The sequence below is a fragment of the Aquarana catesbeiana genome, linkage group LG02, assembly GCF_042186555.1.
Source record: "Aquarana catesbeiana isolate 2022-GZ linkage group LG02, ASM4218655v1, whole genome shotgun sequence".
NCBI classification, from domain to species: Eukaryota; Metazoa; Chordata; class Amphibia; order Anura; family Ranidae; genus Aquarana; species Aquarana catesbeiana.
This window is the reverse complement of record NC_133325.1, coordinates 267,749,095-267,769,304: the sequence shown is the minus strand read 5'-3', so window position 1 is coordinate 267,769,304 and position 20,210 is coordinate 267,749,095. Positions and strand designations below refer to the sequence as shown.

At 40.2% G+C, this 20,210-nt stretch overlaps 1 protein-coding gene across 1 annotated transcript in view; it reads right to left on the bottom strand.

Annotated features, from left to right (window-relative positions):
* Positions 1-1,313: 1,313 nt before the first annotated feature.
* Positions 1,314-20,210, bottom strand: part of HS6ST3 (heparan sulfate 6-O-sulfotransferase 3) — a 959,379-nt gene continuing 940,482 nt past the window's right edge. The window contains exon 2 of the mRNA XM_073614385.1: positions 1,314-4,633. Coding sequence (XP_073470486.1) covers positions 3,925-4,633 — 709 coding nt within the window. The 3' untranslated portion in view covers positions 1,314-3,924. The remainder of the gene's footprint in view (positions 4,634-20,210) is intronic.

The window sequence follows — 20,210 nt, the reverse complement described above, 5'->3', positions numbered from 1 at the left end:
TATGTCACAGTACATGTTGGTATTCATGGTTCCCTCAATGAACTGTAGCTCCCCAGTGCTGGCAGCACTCATGCAGCCCCAGACCATGACACTCCCACCACCATGCTTGATTGTAGGCAAGACACACTTGTCTTTGTACTCCTCACCTGGTTGCCACCACACACGCTTGACACCATCTGAACCAAATACGTTTATCTTGACCTCATAAGACCATAGGACATGGTTCTAGTAATCCATGTCCTTAGTCTGCTTGTCTTCAGCAAACTGCAGGCTTTCTTGTGCATCATCCTTAAAAGAGGCTTCCTTCTGGGATGACAGCCATGCAGACCAATTTGATGCAGTGTGCGGAATATGGTTTGAGCACTGACAGGCTGACCCCCCACCCCTTCAACCTCTGCAACAATGCTGGCAGCACTCATAAGTCTATTTCCCAAAGACAACCTCTGTATATGATGCTGGGCACATGCATTCAACTTCTTTGGTTGACCATGGCGAGGCCTGTTCTGAGTGGAACCTGTCCTGTTAAACCGCTGTATGGTCTTGGCCACTGTGCTGAAGCTCAGTTTTCAGGGTCTTGGCAATCTTCTTATAGCCCAGGCCATCTTTATGTAGAGCAACAATTCTTTTTTTTCAGATCCTCAGAGAGTTCTTTGCCATGAGGTGCTATGTTCAACTTCCAGTGACCAGTATGAGTGAATCAGAGGGATAACACCACATTTAACACACCTGCTCCCCACTCACACCTGGGACCTTGTAACACTAATGAGTCACATGACACCAGGGAGGGAAAATGGCTAATTGGGCCCAATTTGGATATAATAAAATATTTACAAAAATATGAGGGGTGTACTCACTTTTGTGAGATACTGTATATGTATGTGTGTATATATATATATATATATATATATATATATATATATATATATATATATTTTTTTTTTTATGTCCACACACACAAGTGAATTTTATGTTAGCCCGTTTCACTTTGTAGGTCTAAAATCATAAACTTACTTAGTAGGTAGAGGTATAGTACTCCTTAAATGACTTTAAGTGAACCTGCCATGACATGATAGTGTTGCTCAAGATAGTGTTGCTCAAGATATATCTAGTATGAAATATAAGATGTCCCTTATTCCTGTTCTGGAATCTTATTCTTGTTCTGGATGAGTGACTCAAAGTACTGCACGAGGATCAGCATAACAGCCAGGTAGCTAACATCTTAAGAAGACGACCAACAATGGCAGCCTTCATATTCCTCTCTTCATTTGTCCAGCCTAAGAGCTGACTTCACAAGATGTCTGCTATTACACGTATTAGTAAGAAAAATGTCACTTGCCTCTTCATTTTATTAATATTACAAAGACAAAAAACAGAATATGAGAATCAGTTTACAGGTAAAAGTAATAAAATATATAGAAGAATTCCACATTTTTAAGGAGCTGGGTGGAAATAGATGACAAACGGATCGGTTCCTATAGAGAGCATATTCAGTGTTCTCACCTCTCTCTTAAACTGATTGCAAAGTTTCAATTTTTTCTTTTTAATAATAAACATGTTATAAGTACCTGTTCTGTGCAATGGTTTTACATAGAGCAGCCCCCATTCTCCTCTTCTGGGGTCCCCCGCCAAAACTCTAGGCTTCTCATCTTCTCCAAGTGCCACCATAGGAATCTGCTTCCTATGGAGGCACACATGCATGCTATTGACACATACAGTGCAGGTTTGCCCCCCTCCAGCTATTGCCTTGCAGGATTTCATTGTCAGCAGCAGCCAAGCAGCCAATGGTCCTTTGAGGAGAGAGAGAGCTATGCTGCTGCTCTCGGGCAAAACGCTGTATCGAGATCAGGCTCAGGTAAGTATTTAGGAGGGCTGGGGGGAGGTTATTATGAAAGTTTTTTGTGCTAATGCAGATAATTTTATAAGGGAATAAAACCGTTAAGCTTTACAACCACTTTAACTTAGAACCTAATGATAAAAGCTGATATTTGTGCTTTAAACAGATTATTTGGGAATGTACTGTTAAACAAACTTTTTTAAAATGACGTCTAAAGATGCTACAAATATAGTTAAAGTAAAGCAAAAAACACAGGATTATCTTTGCTGATATTTTTAGAGGTTATTTTTCAATGTAAGGCTTCGTGTAGTATTACAGTTTTTATGACACATGTTATGCTCCTGTAAAATTTGACTGTATTGAGAAAATCCAGAGTATACCTCCTTTTTAGCATGGGTTTAAGTCATGTGTACAGGAAGTGCTTCCTCAATACACTAAAAGCTGAACTCAGATGACATTTACACCTCATTTACATGTCAGATGATTTGTGTTTCTGTCCACCTCACCACAGTCCTGTCTAGCATGAGAGGAGATCTGATCTTTTTCTGCTGCAGTGTCACTTTAACTTACAGGTTTCTTCAACACCCCCACTCTGTGACTGGACAGTGAAATTAGAAGCAGTACATGGATAAGCTCTTCTCTGTCATACTAGGCATTCCTTTTTGCAGCATGCTCTTTGCACCTGCTCTGAGCTCTACTGTGCAGACTGTACAGTAGGTTTCAGGAGGCAAATTGGAATTCAGATACTTACACTGCTTCCTTTTTAAAATACTTTTATTAATGTAGTAACTATTATAAAGCTGCATAAATCCAAGAAGTAAAACCTATATCTTATAGGTAATTTAGACAGTCATTAATAAATCTCTTGTACTAATGAATATATATGGGTTCATTGAAGAAAACATTTGAATATGTTCAAATGTATTTTATCTCAGCATTAAAACATGACAGAGCATCACATGAAATATAAAATTAGTTCTGTTGGCCTATTAAATAAAACAGTGCAAAGAGAACAGAGTAGTGGCCTATAGTATAGTAACAACTCAGTCATCTTTTCATATTAATAATTAAAGGAACCTGAAATGTGATTGGTTGCATAAGTTGCCACACATTTTCTATGTTTGCTGTTTTTTGCACTGCTGATTGTATCTAGAATAACTTCCATAAAGTATAACTCTTATATATCTTCTTTTTCCTTTTCTCTCCCTAACATCGACTGGACACTTAAAAAAAAAAAGCCTTATACATATCTTTAAATCTGCATTTTTTTTACGCTGGTCTATGGACATCATGGATCCCTTCTCTTCTCCTTGGTCCTTCCTTCTGGACAACATGAGGGCACTCGAATAATGACATGTGAGTGCCACTAGTATTTTGAGCCTAGGCTGTGTGATAATGCACCTCCAAATGGTGTGTCCATGATTGTCTGGGCTCACAAGAAGTGGGTTGAGTAATACTTACAATCATTCAACCCAGAAGAGGACTGACAGAGGAGGGAGATGAGACCATGACTGTGGAGAGGGGAGTTGTAATTTTTTTAATACTGGAGGGGGAGGAAGTTTTTTATAATAAAAAAAAAGGTAGAGTTAAACTTTGTGAAACACAACATTTTCTTTTCATTTTATCACACACTGTACACATTGAAAAAAGGTATTTCAATCTACTGTAAAGAAAAGGAAACAAGCAGTTTAAAGAAATCACAATAGTCCATTTGACATCTTCACAATTTTACCTGTGTGTGTGATGCTGACATTTTACATCTGAAGTTTCAATGTATGATGTCAGCAAAGATCATGTCACAAAATTAAAGTAGTTTAAGAAGATTGAAGAATATTTTTTGTATATTATGGTAACACTCCAAAAATCAAAATGACAATAAGTGCAATGCATCCAGGAAATACTCAAAAAGTCTTTTACTATTTCCTGTCTTATTGACTTTTTATTTACTTTGAAATAACCACGTTGACGTAATCACTTAGGCTTGAAAAGTTCAAATTGAAAAGATTAAAAAAATGTTTGATAACAAATGAATGTTCATTGCCCTATAGTGTTTTTTTTTGTTTTTTGTTTTTATGAAAAACCTGACAATATCACCATCTTGCCACTTGACTATTATAATCTTCAGTCGTGGCAGTTTCTGTTGGCCTTTCTTCCTTGTGCAGAATGTGGGATTTATGTTCTCTAAGAAGTCGTCTTTCCTCCTTTCTCTTCTCTCTTTTCCTCTGATGCTCTAATTGTCTGGTGTACTGGAAACGTTGTAGAAAAAGGTCCTTAGCATATTCATACAGTTGCATATCCAAATAATTAAGTTCCTTTATTCTTTCACGATACCATTTATCAATGTCCACATTTGAAGCCCTGGTGGTATTGAATTGCGTAAATGGTGAAATAAACTTGAGATTGAATGTTCTCTCAAACAGGTATTGTGTTTTTCTTTGAAATTCAGTCAAGCCATAAAAAGCCATATTTTTAAGGTTATTTTTGGCACTCTGTAGAAGAATGTCATTCCTTTCACTTTCATTCATAAAAGTTAAGTTGTAACAGCCAACTAGGCTAAGGTCTGCCAGCATGCGGACTTGGCGATTGTTAGCTAGGTTGTAGCTACAGTCCATGAATTCTTGCAGTGTGACTCCAGACCAGTCATCTCCAAGATAACACGTTGGCAGCTCATCTGGGGTGGGGCTTCTTCCATCACAAACATGGAGGGATGCCTTCCAGGTTGCACCTCTCTGGACATGTTTCCATTCACTTAAGTATCTGGACACTGGGTCTCTCAACATTGTTATATAGTAAAAGTTCCTATAAGGAGAAATAGGAAAATATTATTCTACCATCAAAAATCCTCATAAAATATTTTATAACTGTGTGTTTTTCTATTGGACACAAAAGAAGTAAATAAAGAGCATGCTCATTTCAAATTCTACAGAGGGCTTATACAAATTCTTACATTTACATTTTGATACATAAAGTTAAATAAAATGAGCAGAAACATTTCTGAAGGAAACACAATTTTGTCATCAAATCCACAACCAAACTTCTGTTTACAGAGTGTTTCGTAGACACATGTACCTGGGTACAGCTATGGGTAATACATAATCTAAAAATCCAATAAGAATACAATAAGAATATCTGCATAAAATGTTAAAAATTACATGTTTGGCAAAATGCATTTAAAATGAAACTATAATATAGTTATGTCAACTATATTTTATTTTTTTTTATTATCAATTTGTATTATTGAAGTGATTCTAAGGGTATTTTTTTAAATAAAAAACATGATATACAGTACTTACCTGCTCTGTGTAATAGTTTTACACAGAGCAGCCCTGATCCTTCTCTTCTTGAGTCCCCCACTGATGCTCCTGGCTCCTCACCCCCCTGCTGAGTGCCACTATAGCAATTCATTTGCTATAGAGGCACTCGTGCTTGCTCACTCCTGAGCCAGCTCTGTGTGTCCATTGACACACAGAGCGTGGCTTGGCCCTGCCCCCAATTTCTCCTCACTGCCTGTGATTGACAGCAGTAGGAGCCAATGGCTCTCGCTGCTGCCTCTCTGTCCAATGAGGAAGGTGGTAGCCCGGAGAGCAGCTGCTCTTGTGCACATCTCTGATTCAAGATCGGGCTCAGGTAAATATAAAGAAGGGGGGTTGGGGGGGGGGCTGCTTGCAGAAGGTGTTTTAGACAGCATTAAGTATTTTAGTACAGAGTTCATTCATGGCACTGTTACTGCAGAGCAACCTAGCTTTTCTAAAAAGAAAGCTTAACTTGTCTAGCTGCTCTCTTTGTGACTGTCTCTGTAACTGAAACTCCATATAACCTCAAAGAGAGATAGCATGCAGCTGTGTGCAAAGTGGAATCCCATTTACCCTCTTCCTGACCATTTTTTGTGGTTGTGTGATTTTGTACCCAAACAAAATTTACATCCTTTTTTCCCCACAAATAGAGCGCCAATTTTGAAAAAAAGCAATATTTTTCACTTTTTGCTATAATAAATATCCCCAAAATATATAGATCTATATATATATATAGATCTATATATATATAGATCTATATATATATATAGATCTATATATATATATAGATCTATATATATATAAAAATCTAATTTCTTTCTCAGTTTAGGCCGATATGTATTCTTCTACATATTTTTGGTAAAAAAAATCATAATAAGTGTATATTGATTGGTTTGCGCAAAAGTTATAGCGTCTACAAAATGGGGGATAGATTTATGGCATTTTTATTAATAATTTCTTTTATTAATAATGGTGGTGATCTGTGATTTTTATCGGAACTGCGATGTTGCGGTGGACAGATCAGACACTTTTGACACAATTTTTGGGACCATTGACATTTATACAGCGATCAGAGCTAAAAATAGCCACTGATTACTGTGTAAATGTCACTGCCAGGGAAAGGGTTAAACACTAGGGGACAATCAAGGGGTTAAATATGTTCCCTCAGCGTGTGCAAACTGTAGGGGGGATGGGCTACCTAGGACATTACAGAGATCACTGCTCCTGATGACAGGGAGCAGTAGATGCCTGTCATGTCACTAGGCAGAACAGGGAAATGCTTTGTTTACATAGGCACTTCCTCATTCTGCCTCTCCTCGTCATGATCGCGGGCTGCCGGAAGACATCGAGTCCATGGGTTTCTTTCAGGAAAGCAGTGAAAGTTAGCCTGGCAAACATGAAAATGTGCCTATAGCAAACCTGTTGGCTGAAAGTAAATATTATAAAAATGTCATAAACAATATTTTGTATTTAGCTTGGAATCAATTCAATGACAGTTCAAGCCCAGGAACTATTAATAATATTGAGATCTGAATTTCCTTTTAAAAAACTGGTGTGGTAAACAAAACTCAATACAGTGTATGAATGCTTTTTAAAATTGGTATGGTGAATCATGACATGGGACCCAGTGTATAACTGTTCAGTATTAAATATAAAAAAAAAATAGCCAGTTAGTAAACCGCATACCAGGGTTTTTGGTAATTTGAACAAAAGTTTTATAATGCTCCTATTGAAGTTATTTCATCAACATTTTGGTCCGATCTCAGTTACTGGAACAATAAATAAGTATATATCCACCTAAACATCCAATTTCATTTTTAATTAAAATGGTTCTAGACCGCTTCCTTGCAAAACATATGACATTATGGATTTGCTTAGTTTAATAACCGATAATCTATTCACAAACAGCTATTCTTAAAGGAAACAATATACGTAAATTAAGAGCATTCCCAAAAGATAATAGAAACGTACCATAGATTATTAGTAGTAGATCATTAAGCTAATTTTAGAGGGGTTTCTCTAAATATGAAACAGTCAGATTGTACTAAACTGCACTGGGCTCAAGGTAAGTACAGGCAAGGATAATAACTGTAGTTTTAGGTAGGCATTTATTTTCTAGATTTGACACTCTTCCCATTTAGTACCTTATAAACAGGGCTTTTTTTCAGCTGGAACTTGGTGGAACTCAGTTCCACCACCTCTGGCTCAGGCCCTCTGCTCCCTGCTCAGCACTATCACTTGTAAACACAAAGTCCGACTTCTGTGTTTACAAGTGACAGCGTGTCTCTCAGCAGTCCCCACAAATCTGGTCACCTTAGTGGCTCCCACTGAGTGCAGGATGGGGACAAGGGGGATGTGGGTGCCTGGGGTGCAGTGCAGATGCTGGCACCCACACGGGATGACCTCCTGGTAAGTGAGAGAGGCAGAGCCATTTACAGTGTGCCGGGAGGTCCAAAAGCCAGCTGGGAAGAGGGGTGAAAGTGAGATGTGTATGGGGACGCAGAGGTAAACAGCTATGGAAGAAGGCGGAACTCTGTACTCTGTGTATAGTACAAGCCTGAACTCTGCATGTAGCGCACCAATGAACTCTGCACTCTGCACATAATCTACTCCTGGTATTTAATGCCCCTTTAAAACCCTCCCACTGTTAGTGAGATATGACCACACCCAGTATTTGATGCTGTTTGGAGGATGTGTGTGGGGGTCAAGGGGGTTTTGCGGGTCATGGTTGAGTTCCTGCACCTATTTTCTGAGAAAAAAAGCCCTGCTTATAAATATACGTATGCATATGGAGAAATAGACAGATACATTAAAATATCAATTTCAACAGCACAATGCTATATTTCTACTTGTGTAAAAATGGCCGGCAAATTGGAAATCAACCAAACATTATTAATTCTATTGTGTGTAAATGTATGTAAATACCCTTATATTTGATATCTTTGAATCTTCTTTGTAGTTCTTCCTCCCCTACTTTCACTGACTAATATTTCTAAAAATATGTAAGTGAGAGCTCCCATGGCCTATACAGCTTCAAAGTGTCCTATTTATGACTTGAATTACATTCACTTCAGCCTCTCCCTTCCTCTCCAATATGGCATGATATAACGTCATAATATTATTGTTCAAATGGTTTTAATAAAGTTCAAATGGTTGTAAACCTCAGACATGAAATATGAACAAATCATATCCCTCTATAGAGTCTACTAAGCTCTGCTGAGTGTAACTTCAGCTATCCGCCCCCGTTTTTTAAACTCTCTGACAAGCTTTATAAATTCAGCATTTTAAATGGATGTAGAGAAGAGAAGACTGCAGATAAACAGGTACAATTTATGTCGGAGGATTTGTTTTGTCTCTGTGTATCACCTGAGGCCAGTCCCTTCACTGGGTATATTAGAGGGTTTACAACCACTTTAACTAGCGTTTACTCATGTGTATGTCATGTGTATGTCTGCTTGTATTTTGCGTTTACAACTACAGTATATCTATCTAACTGAAGTATGTGTCAAATTTGTATAGGAGCTATGCAGCGAAAACACAAAAATACTCACATACCTATTAAGGTGCCCACATTGGAAGCCTGTTTGAATATTTTGCAAACTTATATGAACATGATGTTTCTTCACATTCCACTGACATGTGTATTAAAGAGACACTGTTGCCTTGCCCATGTAGGGCAAAGTGATAGTGTCTCTGCAAAGGGCTTCTCCCTATCCCCTATACTCATCTGACCAGCACTGCCTCACCACTCCTTGCTCATCCACAGCCGGAGCTGAAATTATTGGTGTTGGTGGCTCAGGTTATACAGATATGCTCCTCCATACAAGGAAGCCCTGGGTATTGTCGCCAACTGCAGAAAAGGAAAGATTAGTAGGGATGGGCCGAACACCCCCCCCCCCCCAGTTCGGTCCGCACCAGAACATCTCGAACAGGCAAAAAGTTCTAGCGAACATGCGAACTCTATTAAAGTCTATGGGACACAAACATTAAAGCGGGGTTCCACCCAAATTTTGAACAATATCTGTATGTATTCTCTTCCTTGCCTAGATGCTGACATACCGTTTAAAAAAAATTAAATCGCCGTAATTACCTTTTATTTTTCTATTCTTCTTTGCACTTCCTGGTTCTCCTCCCGTGGGAGTAGGCGTGTTTCTAGCCTCTCCCAGACTCCGCACAGAATCCTGGGAGCTAGTCTCAGGCTTCCCAGGATGCCACTGAGCATGTGCGAGAATGAGCAGTGAATGCTGGGAGCACAGCATTCACCACATCCAGGAAATAAATGCTTGTGGGCTTCAAATGCCCACAATGAAGATGGAAACCGCCTGCAGTGAATAATATAAGTTATTCTTTCCGACGAAATCTGACACAGGCGGACATATTACACACAAAATGTGAGTATATAATGCTGAGAAGAAAAGTTTGTGAATGAACTAAAAAAAAAAAAAAAACGATAGATAGGTGGTCCCCCCGCTTTAAAATTCAAAAGTCCTAATTTTAAAGGCTTATATGCACGTTATTGCCATAAAAAGTGTATGGGGACCCGGGTACTTTAAATTGATCATTTTTAACCACTTGCCGACCAGCTGTCATCATTATACAACGGCAGGTCGGCTTGTTCCTGCAAATCGCTGTAGCTGTACGGCGGTCCCTTTAACAGCTACAGTGGGCGCGTGCATGCCCTCGGCATGGCGGGGGAGCCAATGCGCGTGGCTGGTGGGCCACGATGTCCTCCAGCCACCCGTGATCGCTCCACAGAGAGCCAGAACGGGAATCTGTCAATGTAAACAAACAGATCCCCATTCTGACAGGGGAGTTCAGAGTGATCATCTGTTCCTAGTGATTAGAAACAGCGATCTCTCCTTACTCTTAGTCAGTCCCCTCCCCCCACAGTTAGAAACACCTCTCAGGGAACACATTTAACCCCTTGATCACCACTAGTGTTAACCCCTTCCCTGCCAGTGTCATTTATACAGTAATCAGTGCATTTTTATAGCACTGATCGATGTATAAATATCAATGGTCCCAAAAAAGTGTCAAAAGTGTCTGATCTGTCTGCCACAATGTCGCAGTCCCGCTAAAAATCACTGATCACCACCATTACTAGTAAAAAAAAAATAATAATAAAAATGCCATAAATCTATCCCCTATTTTGTAGACGCTTTAACTTTTGCACAAACCAATCAATATACGCTTATTGTGATTACATGACATCATGTTATGTCAGAAGGGGGCAGTGCCAACGGGTGACGTAGCAGGGTGGCCCCACCCCTTGCCTATATAAGAGCTGTCAAAGCAGTGACAAGGCAGACAGCCGATGGCCTCCCAAGAGATGACAACAGGCTTTTTTTTTTTCCTATTTTTGCGAGCGATGTGATTGACGATCCATCGAGGGACATTTTTTTCTTTTTTTAATAAAGGACTTGTTAAGAACTGTTTACTGTGTTTCTTACTTTTTTACACTTTTTTGGTGACTGGGTAGGGGTACGATATACTCGATACCCATTCACATAGGGGGGCGGGATCTGGGGGCCCCCTTGTTGAAGGGGGCTTCCAGATTCCGATAAGCTCACTGCCCGCAGACCCCGACAACCACAGCCCAGGGTTGTTGGGAAGAGGTATTTGCCCCCTTTTTTCTTAATTCTTTCATAGGCTTCCCCTTAACCACTTCAATACAGGGCACTTTCACCCCCTTCCTGCCCAGACCAATTTTCAGCTTTCAGTGCTCCCACATTTTGAACAATGACAAGCAAAAACTTTGAAAAAAAACACTTTTTTTTAGTTTCTATTATAAAATTTTGCAAATAAGTAATTTTTGTTCATAAATGTGGGCCAAAATGTATACTGCTACATGTCTTTAGTAAAAATAACCCAAATAAGTGGATATTATTTAGTCTGTGTGAAAGTTATAGAGTCCACAAGCTATAGTGTAAATCATAAAAAATTGATCACGCCTGATGTACTTGAGGCCCTGAAATGTTAGGACAGTACAGTACAAATACCCCGAATGACAACCTTTTTGGAGGGTAGACAGTCCAAGGTATTTAGTAAAAGGCATTTTTGAAGTTTAATTTTTTCCCACAATTCTTGGGAAAATTAAGAAATTATTTTTATTTTTTTTTACACAAAATTGTCATAATAACAAATTATTTCTCACACGACATAAGCATACTTCCAATTACACCCCAAAATACATTCTGTTACTCCTCCTGAGTATGGCGATACCACATGCGTGAGACTTTTTCACAGCCTGGCCACAAAGAGAGGCCCAACATGCAGGGAGCACCATCAGGCATTCTAGGAGCATAAATTACACAGATAATTCCATTCCTACCTATCACACTTTGGAAAGGTCACAGAGCACCAGGACAGAGGAATTACCCACAAAATGACCCCATTTTGGAAAAAAAACACCCCAACATATATTCTATGAGACATGGGCTGCAGATAGGTACTTGGGTAGTCTAATGGGCTGGAAACAGATACTCTGAGGGGCTGCAGGAGGGAGGGAGTGTTCCTGCTGGCGTCATTTTACAATGCGGCGGTAGGGAAGTCCCCCATGCTGTTTTTTCCCCAATTTTTTTAGTTTACATACAGGTGCAGAAAAATTGGGCCTTGGGTGTTGGTGGTGCCTGAACACTGTAACCCCTGACAGTTACTCTTGCTGGGTGCAGGAAGGGCCCTGCTGTTAAAAATGAGAAAAAATGTGAAATTACATGCACCTGTCAAACAGGTGCAGAAAAATTGGGCCTCTTTTGCATGTTGTGGCTCAATACCATGGCCAGCACCAGAAAAAAAGAAGAAGCGTTTCCCGCCTGCAGAGTACGCAACATGTCTGCGACCATCACTTTTCACTGTAGACACAGAGGCTGCTTGCCCTCTTTTAGTGGCCTGTGAGCGTCTGCCTCTCCTTGTTGGCCTTTCGGACATGATGAGAATTTTTTGGGGGGGATTTTTATTATAGAGTGTGGGATGGAAATATGGTGCTTGGTTGCAATACTTTTGTGCTTGGTGCACTACAAACCATTTTATTGTAGTTTTTTTTTAATAAAGAAAAAATGTGCAGCAATTTTGCAGAATTTTTTTTACTGCTGAAAAAAAGAAATAAAATAAATGTGCAAAAAAGTTAAGAAAGACCAAAAAAAACAAACAGTGGTGACTCAGAAGGAAGACCACCTATGACTCAGAAGAGGGGACAGCAATTATGGAAAAAAATCAAAAAGCCCCCAAAGGAAAAAAGGGAGCCACTGCTGATGCAGAAAGAGGAACACCTGTGACGCAGAAGGGGGGGGACAGCAATTATGCCCTAAATATTCTTAGTGCTGCTGCGCCGCCAAAAAAAAAAAAAGTATACCACTGCTGTGTCGATACAGAAGGAATAACACCTGTGAAACAGAAGGGGAAGTACTATTAATGCAACAACAGAACCTGATACTGCAAAAAAAAACAATTATTAATGAAAAAAAAATGGGATCCGTGGTGACACAGAAGTGTTGTACACACCAACACTTCATTAGAACCACAACACTGTGTTATTCACACTTCACTACACTGTGTTATAAACACCACACTACACCATATTTTACACACTGCACTTCACTGTGTTATATACACTGCATTACATTGTATAATATACACCGCACTATACTGTATTATATACACCACACTACACTGTATTATATACACCGCACTACACTGTATTATATACACCGCACTACACTGTGTTATAATTATATACTCTACACTACACATTATTATATATTCTCTACACTACACTGTATTATATATTCTCTACTAGGAATGGGCGGAACACTCCCCCATTTGGTTCGCACCAGAACATGCGAACAGGCAAAAAATTTGTTCGAACACACGAACACGGTTTAAGTCTATACGACACGAACATGAAAAACCAAAAGTGCTAATTTTAAAGGCTTATATGCATGGTATTGTCTTAAAAAGTGTTTGGGGACCTGGTTTAATCAATGCAAAAAAAAGTTTTAAAAACAGCCGTTTTTTCGGGAGCAGTGATTTTAATAATGCTTAAAGTGAAACAATAAAAGTGTAATATTCCTTTAAATTTCGTACCTGGGGGGTGTCTATAGTATGCCTGTAAAGTGGCGCATGTTTCCCGTGTTTGGAACAGTCTGACAGCAAAATTACATTTCTAATCCATACCGATTTTAAGGGGAACCCCCGCGCCAAAATAAAAAAAATGGCGTGGGGTCCCCCCAAAAATCCATACTAAACCCTTATCCGAGCACGCAACCTGGCAGGCTGCAGGAAAAGAGGGGAGGACGAGAGAGCGCTCCCCCTCCTGAACCGTACCAGGCCATATGCCCTCAACATTGGAAGGGTGCTTTGGGGTAGCCCCCAAAGCACCTTGTCCCCATGTTGATGGGGAGAAGGGCCTCATCCCCACAACCCTTGCCTGGTGTTTGTGGAGGTCTGCGGGCAGGGGTCAAACGGGTGACCCCACCCCCCTCTGACAACACGGGGAAAGACATAGGGAAGTCCCGTGTGTCAGAGGGGGGCGGGGTCACCAGGTGGCCCCACCCTCCGTTATATAAGAGCTGTCATCTGAACAGATGCGGTACACAGCGGGAGACTCCCATTGAGGCAGATCGGAGGACGAAGCGGAGAAGAAGAAGCCGGAGGAAGATGCCAGATGAGAAGACCAGGGGAAGAAGCTGAGGAAGATAGAGGAACAAGCGGGGGAAGAACAAGATGGAGGAAGAAGAAGAACACTGAAGGAAGACCAGAAGAAGATGGAAGAAGAAGCAGGGAAAGAAGAAGACATTAATAAAGAAATTGTCAAAAACCATCTATTGTCTTTTTTTAACATTTTTGACACTTTTTTGTGAAAAAACCCTTACCAATTCACACGGGGGGCCGGGATCTGGGGGTCCCCTTGTTAAAGGGGGCTCCCAGATTCTGATAAACCCCCCCACCCGCAGACCCCCACAACCACCGGGCAAGGGTTGTGGGGATGAGGCCCTTCTCCCCATCAACATGGGGAAAAGGTGCTTTGTGGGGGCTACCCCAAAGCACCCTCCCAATGTTGAGGGCATGTGGCCTGGTACGGTTCAGGAGGGGGGGCACTCTCTCATCCCCCCCTCTATTCCTGCGGCCTGCCAGGTTGCGTGCTCGGATAAGGGTCTGGTATGGATTTTTGGGGGACCCCACGCCATTTTTTTTAAATTTTGGTGCGGGGTTTACCTTAAAATCCATACCAGACCCTTCAGGTCTGGTATGAATTTTGAGGGGGACCCCCACACCATTTTTAAAAAAATTTTGGCGCGGGGTTCCCCTTAATATCCACACCAGACCTGAAGGGCCTGGCTTGGCATTTGGGGGGTGCCCCATGCATTTTTTTTTTACATCTTGGTTCGGGGTTCCCCTGTGGGGGAATCCCATGCCGTTTTTATTATTGAACCTTTATGTGTATTGCCGGACCGACAATTCATTATAGCCGCGAATAGTTTTAAATTACTTTTTTTCCTTTAGAAATGTCATTTTGCTGTCAGACTGTTCTAAACATGGGAAATATGCGCCACTTTACCGGCATACTATAGAAACCCCCCAGGTAGGAAATTTAAAGGAATATTACACTTTTATTGTTTCACTTTAAGCATTATTAAACTCACTGCTCCCGAAAAAAATGACCATTTTTAAAACTTTTTTTTGCATTGATACATGTCCCCTGGGGCAGGACCCAGGTCCCCAAACACTTTTTATGATAATAACTTGCACATTAACCTTTAAAATTAGCACCTTTGATTTCTCCCATAGACTTTTAAGGGGTGTTTAGCGGTTGCCGCGAACACCCCAAATTGTTTGCTGTTTGGCAAACGGGCGAACAGCCAACGTTCGAGTTGAACTCATGTTCGACCCGAACATAAAGCTCATCCCTATTCTCTACACTGCACTGTATTATATATTCTCTACACTACACTGTATTATATATTCTCTACACTGCACTGTATTATATATTCTCTACACTGCACTGTATTATATATTCTCTACACTGCACTGTATTATATATTCTCTACATTACACTGTATTATATACTCTACACTACACTGTATTATATATTCTACACTACACTGTATTATATATTCTAGACTGGCTGACCACACAATACACCAACTACCCTGCCTAATCTCCATTCATATACACTATACATGGCCACTGTATAAGCAGCCTTAAGTAGTGTGGGGGCGTAGACTTAGCCCCTGAGTCATGATTGGCCAAAGACACCCTGCCTTTGGCCAATCATGGCTCTGACAGCACATTGCGCTGTGATTGGCCAAAGCATACAGGTCAGGTGTAAATAAATGTATAAGTGGTGCTCACTCAAAATCTTCAAATACATATAACAATAAAAATGAATGTACAAAGTACATGTGCAATGAATAATAAACAAGTCCAGAAGATATACATTTAAAAGTCCATAATCAGCAGAAGAAAAAATATATAAATATATAAAGTGCAAAAGATGTACAAAGAAGAGCAATATGCAGATTGTGCAAAATAGCTTCAATATTCAATGACGGATGTTACAAAGAAGTGCAAAAGGCAATAAAGGTGAACTTCAATTAATAATATGTGGTTTACATCTCCTCCACCAGCATCCATGATCCACCACAGGTGTGCCTCAGCCTCTCATCTCAAAGAAAGACCCCAATGGGTCTTATGGCGCTTCAGGTGACTGCAGACCTTTAAGAAATCCTTTCCCTGCAGTATCCCATAAAGTTGTGATATATGAAATGCATTACACAGTGCATTATGGGGTGCTCATCAGAGGGCTTACGTCACGTGAGCGCCCCATTCGTTTGTTTGTTCTGCGAAACAAACAAACACCCGATGTTCGAGTCGAACTTACGTTTGACTTGAACATCAGGCCCATCTCTAAAGATTAGTAGGAGCTGGCTGGTACAGTGAATATAGGGGTTGTCTTTGAAAACTGCAGAGACATTGCCACGTTTATGGCAATGCACCTGCAATGCACCTGCTCAATGTGCACTATGTTGCAGTGCCTTTAATTGCACAGTAGAGCACAATGCACCACAGCTGACTTTAAGGACCCGTTCATACAAATTGCACTGTGGGAAATGTGTGCTTCTGTGCGCATTTCCTACACTGCACAGGAATGTGCTGCCATGCGGTTTGGTACGACATGCTGCCATAATTTTTGCTCATACCTATGTGTTTGGCAGCCCATTGAAATAAATTGGCTGTCAAAAATGAGCCACGCAGGAACACACAAAAACCTTTGCGCATTCCAGTGTGAACTGGTCCCAGGTCTGATTGGCCCCAGACTATTGTCAGCTGAACAGATGTCTCCTTTGCAAGGTACTTCTTCCACTCCTGTTCTGGTACTATCTGTAAAAATATTAGATCTCTCTGCATGGACACAGACAGTAATGAAAACATGAAAACAGTTCTAAATCTTCAACACTATCCAAAGCAAGAAAAAGAGTTTTGGGCAGAAGTGTTAACTAATCCCTTTAATTACTGACTTCTTGAATTCCAAAGTTGTATGGCTGAATAACGTATGGCACAGAATTAATAAAAATAGTTATAAAATCTGTATTGTTTTTAAATTAAAGACATGATCTGTCAATGCTGAGTGATAATAGTAAGAGAATTCTTTTAAGAAATGTGATTAGTGGTGGGTCGTCACAGAGAAGGTCAATGTTACATACTGAGAGGGTTTAGCTTAAGTATAACAGAAATTTTGATGCATGCGAGACAGTGATAGCTTAAGCATAGCAACTTATATTGTTTATTGTCAGGAATCCACAAATCCTTAAAAGTGCTTTCAGCAAGGTTCAACAAAAATCCAGGGAGAAAATAAATAAAGAAAATATTGTCGCCTGAGCACTAAATTAATTAAATTGCCCTTTTGAAGCATAATTTCATTAGTCCTACAAAGGTTTTATGCAGCAAACAAATGCATTATTTGCAGCCTGTTAATTGTGCAGCCACAGTGCCATGTCTGTTCTGTTTCATCTTAAAATGGACCTGAAAATTTGCTACGTTACAAGAAACATTTGGAAATGTCTAAACTGTACACTAAAAATGTTGCTTTTTTCTGAAAAATAGCATCACACTTCTTGGTATGTGAGCGTGCCTAAGCAAACAGTTTCAAATCTGCAGTGTGAGATCATCTAAGGCACTGCTGTCTGTGACTGTTCGTTTCAGATTTGGTGATGTTACTACTGTTCTGCTTGCGGGGGAGGAATGTACATTTCATACATTTCTCTGCTTCTGCTCAATTAATTCTGTGGATCAGTGCTTTGTGAATCGCTCCTGCTGTTTTTGAATATTTCCCTCACAAGTCGTTAAAAGATAGCTCTGACATTAGAAGCATAGCCTTGCTCCTCCACCAAAATGGCTGCCTCTGTATAGCAACACAATACAGAGCAAGGCATAATAAGTTAGAAATGGAGAAAATATCAGCTGCAGGGGGCCACATGAAATACCGAGGACTACTGCTGTGTGCGCTCTGTCAACAGAGTTCAGGTTCTCTGCCTGCAGAGCTTACAGAGTTCAGGTCCTCTTTAAACCCTGGCCAAATGTATCCAAGCGCAAAGTCAGTGGGTAGTAGTGACCACAGAGCCCACATAAATATTTCTACAGTCAGACTCTAGAACCCCTTTTTACTTAACCTGTTCAGCTCAAGCACTTGTATGCCCCTCATGGGCCACAGCAATTTTGAAAATTAAATTTTGGTACAAATAAGGCTTCTTTATTTTGTTTTCTTAGCAATCTGTAGACAAAGGATGTAACAAAATGAAAAAAAAAAAACAAGATAGTTTGACTATTATTTAACACTGAGCAGAGTTTTAAAATAACTAATGTTTCTAATGTATTTTTTTTTTTGTGTTTTTTTTTTAATGTGTCATTTAAAAATTAAATAACAAATAGAAGAAAAGAAGAAACGACTGAAGACTAATAAAATATAGAAAAATAAATTAGCAGCAAAAAACAAAACAAAACAAAAAAACAACAAAAAACAAAAACTAAGGATGGAGGAGTTAAAGAGCATGTTAGTTCAGCATTTCATATTCCTGTGTCTGTTGTACCATATGAGTGAAACACTTTGTGATCCTGCCAGTCCCCCTGTTTTCATATTTCAAACTGACCATGCCAGGCACGGTAGCACATCCTTTCTAGAGTGGTCAATTTCTAGCTGTGATGGGCGCACAACCTGCCTGTCCTCTAATGGCCAAGACTTGTGCTGACACACTCCCCTGCACAGTTCTTTTCTTGGGGAAATAAGTGTACTGCTTTTTTTCTGCCTCTTGGTGACACTCCCCTCCAATTTTCACCTACTTCACCTGTAGCTGAGAACAGAAGTCATGCATTCATGGTATTTATAATGTGTATATATACAGACACACACAGATGCACACAGAAATACACACATGTTTTTCCTTGCATTTCTATTTTAAATTGAATGGGTTGTTTTATAAGGTAAGAGTTCAGCCAGCAGGGATAGTACTTTTGAATTGCAGTGAGCTAGACCAATCATTTTGCAGATGGCAAGTTTTCCCCTGACTAAAGATCAGATTTGGGTTTAAGTTGAACAGGGCAAACAGTTGAATAAACTGTCCATATTTGACCACTTTGCCTGCTCATTTCCCCAGCTGTTACATTGTCAGCAAACAGCCCGAGATATTGAGTGACATCTTTAATTAACCACTTGGCGACCGCCGCACGCCGATATAAGTCGGTACAATGGCAGCGATGGGCAAATGGGCGTACCTGTACGTCCACTTAAATTGGCAGGACTAGTTGGCGCGTGTGAGCCCGCCGCGTACAGTGTGACCATGCTTGTGGAACTGGCGGACTCGACATCCACCAGTCTCCTGTGGATCGTGTCATGGAGCCGCAGAACGGGGAGGTGCCTATGTAAACAAGGCATTTCCCCCGTTCTGCCTTGTGACATGACAGAGATCACTGCTCCCAGGCATCGGGAGCAGTGATCGCTGTCATGTGAGTTGAAGCCCACCCCCCCACAGTTAGAATCACTCCCTAGGACACACTTAACCCCTTCATCGCCCCCTAGTGTTTAACCCCTTCCCTGCCAGTGTCATTTACACAGTAATCAGTGCATTTTTATAGTACTGATCGCTTTATAAATGACAATGGTCCCAAAATAGTGTCAAAAGTGTCCGATGTGCCCGCCATAATGTCGCAGTCATGATAAAAATCGCAGATCACTGCCATTACTAATAAAAAAAAAGAATAATAAAAATGCCATAAATATATCCCCTATTTTGTAGACGCTATAACTTTTGTGCAAACCAATCATACGCTTATTGCAATTTTTTTACCAAAAATATGTAGAAGAATACATATCAGCCTAAACTGAGAAATTTTTTTTTTTTTATATATTTTTGGGGGATATTTATTATAGCACAAAGTAAAAAATATTGCTTTTTTTTTTCAAAATTGTCGCTCTTTTTTTGTTTATAGCGCAAAACTACAAAACACAGAGGTGATCAAATACCACCAAAAGAAAGCTCTATTTGTAGGAAAAAAAGGACATCAATTTTGTTTGGGTGCAACATCGCACGACCATGCAATTGTCAGTTAAAGCGACGCAGTGCTGAATTGCAAAAAGTGCTCTGGTCAGGAAGGGGTAAAATCTTCCGGGGCTGAAGACCCAAATATGGTCATGACCTTACTTGGTAAATTATGTCACCAGGGCTTCCGTTTACATTAGAACATTAAAGCAGTGCAGAGGATTCTGTCCCAGGAATAGTGGTGGGCAGTGAGTCATCATCCGACAGCAAGTTAACAAGGTGGGAGGGAAACATTGTCAGATGGCGGATCATTGTGGCGGATATGAATTTACATCACTGGACAATGTGATTGATGATGGATGCCTAATGTATTTTTTTTTGGCCAATGAAGGCACTTCAAGGTGTATGTGTGTTTATATACTTTTGACTTATTTGGGGGAATACTAATTACCCTGTACTCGTTCACCTGGGAGAGGGTGACTATCTGGGGGGGGGGGGGCTATATTCTGAAAGGGGCTTAGGAAGATGTGGGGAAGAGGCTCTTGTCCCTTA